Here is an 8397-nt window from a genome sequence, read left to right as displayed (position 1 = left end):
TTTACGCAGTTTATTTTTATAGTCATTTTAAGTACAAATTTGGACGAAATTACATATTAAAAACCTAGGATAACTATTTTAGTTATTTTGTTGTGATTGTATAATATTATTCGTGGGTACTTGAAACTTCTAAAGTATACTATTATATATCTATGATAGTACCACGGTTTTTTGTTGATGTATAACGCGTTATAAGTACCTAATAAATATTATGATATGATTAAATTGGAATTTATTATAGGTACCTAATATAATATTACGTCTTATACTTAGACTAACATACCGTCTCCGCTCAGAATCGTTTTTCTTATACAATGATATTATATCATTGAATTCAAATTTAATACCATCCATTATACAGTGACCCCACTTGTAACCTACTGTACAGCAGAGCGAAATCAACTTACCGACCTTTTTTTAATTTAAGGTTTACCGTTTTTTATTTACCAACATTTTATTATGATTAGAGCGCACATTTGTATGCATTTGCATATTAATCTGGTTGATGGTATGATATGCTATGAATTTGTTTCACGACAATTTCAACTACTTTTGGGCTGAATATTTCGACAACTAACTCATTTTTTTTTGTATTGTAATTACATTTTTTATTGCTTTCATGCAATTATTTCAGTTGTGGCATTTTAATTTTGAATATGTTTATTGTTGATTTGTCTTGAGCTCAGTTTCCAACTTTTTTAAGGTTTTTTTTCTATGAATGTCAATAAATCTTTATTTGATGGATAAAAAAGCTTGACAATTTAATACAGCTCCTACTATATTGTTACAATGATATTTAAAAAATATTAAAAATCCTTCGTCACAATTTTTTTTATAAGCATTTAAAGTTCAAATCTTGATAAAATACAAAAAAAAATACAGAAAAAATACGAAAATTATCAAATTATTTTGGGTTGAAAATTCATAAAAATGATTCTTTTTAAATCTAAGATTTTAAAATGTAATACAAGATTCTTTAAAAGTATATGTCTACCTTTATCAAAAAAAAAAGTCCACCAAAAAGTCAAATTAATTTTTTATGATCGTTTGAAGTTGATAATTTTACATTATTTTTACTCAATTTCTCATGTAACGATTTTCTTATTTTGTTGTAAATCGAAAACGAACCACTACATGGAAATTTGGCTGAATGTTTATATTTTCATTTTCTATATATCATAAAATTTTGATTGAAATTTTGACAAAATGTCTCAAATATAAACTTAATAATTATTTTGTAATTAAAAACTTATAAAATGTTCAACTTTTATAGCTAAGGACAGAAAACTTACAACAAGGTTTCTCGTAAGTAGGTTATTCTGTAACCAAAAAATTTTAAAAATATAAATACGGTTTTTTCTCACAGTTATTTTGTGTTAAGATTTGGAGGAAATTATGTTAAATAATCAAGAATAACGATTTTAGTTATTTTATTGTAATTTATAATATGTATTCAATTTACCGGCTACCTTGTTAATATTAAGTAATAAGTAATAAAAAAATAATAAATATAATATAAAATATATACACCGACAAACCGTCAACGTTCAAAACTCAGAAGCGTATTTTGTATACAATGATATTATTATACTTTTGAATTAAAATTTAATACCATCCATTACTGTGACATTTTTCTTATTTTGATGTAAATCAAAAACGAACCACTGTAAATGCATGACAATTTGACTGAATGTTTATGTTTTCATTTTCTTTGCATCATAGTATTTTGAATCTTTTCAGCTGTTTACGGACATTGTCAGTTTTCAAATAACAATTTAAATTTAAATCTTAAATGTACTATAGTATAAATATATAGGTATATATATATATATATTTTTTTGGTACAGGTATTCATTTCTTTTTTGTGGAATTCAATGAATTATTATTTAACAAATGGCTTTTATAATAATTCTGTCGACCTGTCTGTCCCAGCTGTAGGTCCATATAATAACGAGGGGTCTCGAAAGAGACTTCGTTTATTACACTATTATATTATATTATCATGGTCACATATCTTACCTTATGGCGCCATATCGATAATCTTTAAATTTGAAAAAAAAAACACGAACGCCCGATTGTGCGCATAACGTTACAATACTCACACGGCTTTATTAAAATATTAATAAACAGATAATAATCAAAACGTTGTTTTCTGTTCACATACCAAAGTTGTATTGTGTTATACGGATATCAGTTTATGACCTAATGTCCACTATTAAAATCTATACGTAAACATGTAGTAGGTACTTCGCAAATAGTCTTTGCAAGAGAATTTGCAAGTTTGCAAATTTATCAACCCACTCGCCAACCCTGATACACAATTTTGTAACTACCTAATAATTTCTTTTTTTTATACTATCCAACTACAAATTCTAATTATATTAATTATTATATTAATATAATAATTGTGCCTATATAATTTTATTTTTATGCATTACATGCTTAACATATTCTCATAATCTAATAAAATGAAATTCCATACAATATGTAAAATAACGTATACAGTTTTTATAAGCAAAAAAAAAAACGTTATTTGTTCAAGTGGTACATGGACATTTTAAAACTGTGTAGGTCACAAGCGAACATTAAAACTATGAGAACCACTGGTATATAATATCTCATGTATAATATAATAATACCTATGTTAGTTTTTACACCAGTCGAACAGTAACATTACATTATCACACCGACCGTCAATCTGTGGAATATAAAATATTATAGTGTCTGTATTTTTTTGTAAAAATTATTGAATTATAAAACGTATGAAAATTAAATGTATTATATATAATATGTGTATTACAGTGAGCACTGATACGATTTATTTGCTTATTAGTATAGTGACACAGTATTGTATAAAAATACTGTTAAAAAGTATTTGAGTGCCTACCTAATGTATAAAAATATATAATTTTATTCCACAGATTAACAGTCGGTGTAAGAATGTAATATTAGGTACTGTTCGACTGATGTAAAAACTAACATATTATTATATTATATTATATACTATACAGTGTGTTCACGCTAAGTGGTACCACTAAATATTTCAGTTCGATAAACTTGTTTAGAAATTGGGCTTTCGCCGATTGACAGATAGAACTTAAATACACATTTTCAGATAAATTTCAAATTTATAACACCTTCAATACGCGCATGGGTGATAAACCTTTTTTTTTAAATAGTAACATCAATTTTTTTTTTACACCTTCGGATAGAGTATTTTTTTCTAAACAATTTATGTACAAAAAGGTTTTTTTCTCATTACGAAATTGGCATACGAAATGCAACGATGACATTTAATATTTACGAGTAATAAGTGTATAACAAACAGGAACTATACTATCTTAAATACTGGAAAATTTTTGCAAAGTTATATTTACTGTCTTATCTATGTGCAAACAGGTATTTAACAATATTGGATTATATTAATGAGTAACAATAAGTTGAATTTAGTTGAGATATCGTCAAACAAATTACTCGTAAATATTAAAGTATACCTACGAGTATGTTTACCTCTATAAGCGTGAACACACTAATTTGGGAGATTATTTACGACTGATTATTTATTTATTTTTCGGTACATTTTCAAGACAATAAAAATAAAAATAATGATATATTTAAGGTAATAAATTAAACGTTTAAAATGTTTGCAACTTCATTTCTTTTTACAATTTGTTGGGCTATTCGGGCAATAGGTAGTCTGAGACAATTTTATAACGTTTTTTAGTTTTTTTACAAGTGACGTACGACAATCTGTGAGTGTTTTTGTACTAATAAAAGAACAATAACTTATTCGTGTGTTTTTGTGTGATTTAACCTTGAAAACTAAATAATTGTTCTTCGTTGTGCCACCTGTGTAAACTTAGGTATACGAGTTCGATTTTTTTTGTTAAAGTACGGTAGTTGTTGAGTATCTACCTAGGTATATTTTTGTCTTACGGACGAGAGTACGAGACAGTGTTTTCGCAAGTGTGAGTACCATGTAGGTTAGGTTGGGTTATAAACATATACGTACCACACGCATATTTACACGTATAAATTCAAAAGCGAGCCACAATAAATTAAATTCTGGGGGACTGAGTGTCCATCGCCGGTTTGATCTCGGCCACGAGTAGAATTTTTCTTCGGGCTGTCATGGTGTCCGGAGAGAGAGGTCGCCATCCCTCACGTGTGCATGGCAGATAGTGCCCACTTAAAAATGCTGTCAAACACAAGAACGTGTTCCTCCAACCGTTCCCTACCGTACCAAAAACCCTACAGTGCCATCCTACAGCTAATGGCCTCAGTTGCCGGGCTTAAGACCAATAAAAAAAACAATTCTACACGACAGAAAAATATATTATTATACCTAGATAAATCGATTTTATATTTATAAGTTTTAATATAATTTTTCGTCATTTATACGCCGAAGGCTCATTGGTGGTACACCAAGAAATCTCGTTTATAAAAAAAAAATAGAATCCATTAATATTAACTTTAATATTATTTATAATTTACTTAAACTATTAATTATTATTATAATCTGTCATATTAATTTCTGTTTAACGACTATGTATTATTAAGTTCACCATATGTCATACTCTTTGTATTTTTAATAGCCGTTCGGCATTTATTATATTGTAATAATAAATTTAATTTTTTGGTTTATTTGATATTAATAATTAATGTACCAATATAATTTAATTTTTATGCATTAAATGCTTATAATATGCTTTCTTCCATTTCTTTTCGCATTCCTGGCTATCCAACCAGAAACCACACCTTATATTACGTCCCCTCTCACCGTGCAAACTATAACCACAACCATCCTACACATAAAATGCTTCGCCTCCTTAACACCACCTAAGACTAAATTTCATGTTTATACAAAATAATATTTCTTCGTATCTTAGTTTTATTGCCACGCTCAGAATTAGGATGCCGTTTACTTCATAGTAATCTCTCTTTATGATTATTATTAAGTTATTATTATGTTAAATTTAATATTATTATCTATGTTATCAATAATTTTCACATTTATACTATCATTTCTTCATTGACTGTTGAGCCGGATTCACAGCTGTGTCGTGTCCATCAAATTATATTGTGATTGGATATAACTTTTTTGGTATCATGTAATAACCAAGTTGCAACCGAGTTACCAAGAATTGACTACTGCTCAACTTTTAAACCATATTGGTTACCAGTAGTAACCTTTTAATAACCAAGTCCTCGCACGACACGACACACGACGTAGCTGTGAATGTGCCTTTATATTACCAATATGCAAATGCCGACTGGCGTCTATTAATTAATAAATAAATAAATGAATAATATTCTCATAATTTAATAAAATGAAATTCCATACATATAAAACAACGTATACAGTTAAGATGCGCAAAAAAAAAAAACCTTATTCGTTCAAGCAATATTACATGAAAATTTTCAAACTGTGTAAGTTAATCTGTGGAATAAAATTATAGTATCTATGTTTTTTCGTCCCGATTGCCCGTTGCACCGTTCCAGCGTTCCACTGCCGTAGCCGGCCGGTGCGCTGGTGTCGTCTTGCCGTCAGCTGGTGGTTGGTAAAAGTTGGCGCGACGGGAACGCGACGTCCGAATTCAAACGCCGGTTCCCGGGTCCGTGTCATACTCCTCCTCCAAACCGCCAGTCATGGTGGCGATCCGACCGGTGTTTCGGGGGGTTCCGGGCTCGGGCCCTAACCACGGTTTCCGGCTTGTAACAGCGGTGCGTGGCTCTGGCTTTGCCTGGTCACTCTTTCTTTTTTGGGAAGGACTCCGCCGAGATCATGGACCACCATGACGTGTCATGGTCGTTGTCTTCCTTCCTCGTGTATTCCGGGGTTTTGCCCCGTAGCACCTCGTTCTCCTCCACCGGTGTGATTACCATCTCTTCCGCAGTGGTTTCCGGTGGGTTTGGGACGGACGTGTCTGTTGCGTGTCCCGTGGTGGCTGAACCGGCTGGTGAATGTCCGTCCACAGCCCTGTCGTCCCGGAATGTTGTCAGCGGTTGGGGAGTAATGGGTGAATCATGTTGTTTGCTGGCCTTCGCCTTCGCCCTCTCCTTCTTCTTTGCCATGTACTCCATGAACCTCGCCTTGTTTCTCCGTTGCCGCTTTGTCAGTCCCGATGCCGTCGCTGCCGGTTGCGGCCCTGTCACCGTGGTGTTGGTTGTTGTTATCGTGGTGTTGTGTGGCGTAGTCGGCGGACCGTAGGCGTGCGTTACCGGCTGTGCCCGTCTTGTGTGGGCTGCGGGTGTTTCGCTCCTTGTTGGTCTGGGGACTAGTACTGATGGTTGTCGGTATGTTAATGATTGCGTCAGCCAGAGGTTTTTGTGCACGTCCGTCGTCTTATCATCCCATCCCCGTATGTATGCTGCCCACAGTGCCGGGTCCCGCTGTAGTTGATAGAGTGGCATGTTTCGTATATTGGCCGTTGTTCTCCCGGGGTCCGCCCCTGTAGTTTGTTGGATCCTGTTCATCTCCAATAGTTCTGCCACCCGCTGCAACGGGTCTTCCCTCGCCGACTGTTGGTGGTCCGACATCGCGGTTGTGTGTGGTATTGTTTGTACTGAAAATAATGATCATGTTAATGGTGTTAGTACCCACGTGGTCGTTGTTAATGAATATTTGCATTTATTTTCGTATTGTGCGCGGTGTATTATATTATCGGGCGATTGTGCTTCAGCTTCGGCTGTTGCTTCCTCGTGCGGTGGAAAACGTACGGAGTTTGTGCATGCTGTTGTTGTCCGCGAAATATTGGGTCATACGTGTCTCTAAGTAAGGTTGGAACCTCCCGATGGTAAGACATGCTGCTGGCACTCGTAACGTAGTTCTACGAGTGATAATTCGTCCACGCGTTTCCCGGACATTTTCGTTACGAGTTTGTATTGTGTATGGTTGAGTGTGTGTTGTTATTATTGTCCGCGCGCGTATAATATATGCCGGGTGATGGTGCGGTGACCGTGAGGGTCGCGATGCGGGTCATGGTGCGGGTAGCGGTGCGGGTCAGCTGTGTGTTCGGCGGTTGGTTTATTTTGGCCGTCAGTGGGTCGCGGCGGCCCGGCGGCCTGTGGGCGGTGGGTTGGTGGTGGTACGGGGTATTTCGATACCTGATCTTCTACCTACGCCGTGGGTCTCCGCGGGTCGTTCTGGCCGACGGGTGTCGCGGGGTGCGGTGAGGGTGTGTAGTGGTTGTTGCAATGGATATCGCGCACTCGGTTTCCCCTACCTACGCCGTGTGTCCCCGCTCGCCGTTCTCGGCCGTACTGGTTTCGACAGGTGTGGGTTTCCAATGTGATCGCGCCGTTACGTAAGTATTCACACTGGGTTGTTCCCGACACTCGTGATAAACCACTTTTTTGTCGAGTGGTCTAAATGCCGCCTACCCTAATTTATCTGAAATCGTGGTAGTATGATAAGTATATTTTCACTTACCGGTGATTCCTTTACGGGGTGCCAATTCGACACGGTCGGGTTGTGTATCCGTCTTCGCGTGTTTCCAGTGTTGACGGGTGTTGGCGGATGTCTGTGCCGAGCCCGCGGTGACACCACACTTTTAAATAAGAACAAGACGATGCGCCGAGTATGGTATTTTATTGTGGCGCGTTGAGCAACGAAAAATATGTACTGCAAACGAACAAACAGTTATTATTACGATTGTTATTAAGGGAAATGTCGTTGACTTGCGGCGGCCGGCTGTGTCGCGTTTATGTGTGGACGAGCAATACACTCGTTGCCACGACAGGTAAGAGACAGAGGGTCCACCATGACGAGCCGGTTGCACCGTTCCAGCGTTGCCGTAGCCGTAGCCGTCCGGTGCGCTGTTGTCGTCTTGCCGTCAGCCGGTGGTTGGTAAAAACTGGCACGGCGGGAACGCGACGTTTGAATTTAAACACCTGTTCCCGGGTCCGCGGCAACCCGTTATACATTATACCTAGTATTTGATAAACTGTTAAAAATTATTATTTAAAATGTTCCTCAAAAAAAACAATTTTTCTAATGTATTTCAAATTTAAGTATTAAATACTATTTATTTTTATCAATTAGTACACGCATTTTACTAATCGACATGTTATGGGCGTTATAAGCATATATTTACTTTTAGTTCTCAAATAAGCTAACCTTTACCTTAACTCATGAAAAATAAAATAAATAAATAACATATTTATTTTTTCATGAAGCCGGTAACTAATCTGTCGTAGTATTTTCATTTTAATTTTATAATTTTAAAATATCATACGTCGTCTTATCATATTATGACATGATAACATAATGTAAGCAAATTCCCCCCCCCCCTATTGTATTTTTTTGACGACCTACAGAAAACCATTATTAGTTATTACAGCTGTTAAGAGTAATTAATTTTTTATTAATTATTAATTTTATTCATCGAGTCAACA

The 8397-nt window shown here is 35.4% G+C and overlaps 1 protein-coding gene across 1 annotated transcript; it reads right to left on the bottom strand.

Moving 5' to 3' along the window:
* Window positions 1-5309: 5309 nt before the first annotated feature.
* On the bottom strand, window positions 5310-7885 carry LOC100572273. The gene is made up of 2 exons (XM_003243673.4): window positions 7433-7885; window positions 5310-6566 (listed from the first exon to the last, which is right to left on the bottom strand). Exon 2 carries the CDS (start codon window positions 6538-6540, stop codon window positions 5749-5751), a length of 792 nt encoding a protein of 263 aa, XP_003243721.1. The 5' UTR covers window positions 6541-6566; window positions 7433-7885; the 3' UTR covers window positions 5310-5748.
* Window positions 7886-8397: the final 512 nt, after the last annotated feature.

The sequence above is a fragment of the Acyrthosiphon pisum genome, chromosome X (genome assembly GCF_005508785.2).
Source record: "Acyrthosiphon pisum isolate AL4f chromosome X, pea_aphid_22Mar2018_4r6ur, whole genome shotgun sequence".
NCBI classification, from domain to species: domain Eukaryota; kingdom Metazoa; phylum Arthropoda; class Insecta; order Hemiptera; family Aphididae; genus Acyrthosiphon; species Acyrthosiphon pisum.
Note: the sequence above shows the minus strand (reverse complement) of the source record. Positions and strands in the feature narration are given on the sequence as shown.

Bases quoted from the DNA above. Each gene is read 5' to 3' on its own strand.
- LOC100572273 (XM_003243673.4), bottom strand. From the start codon at position 6,540: ATGTCGGACCACCAACAGTCGGCGAGGGAAGACCCGTTGCAGCGGGTG.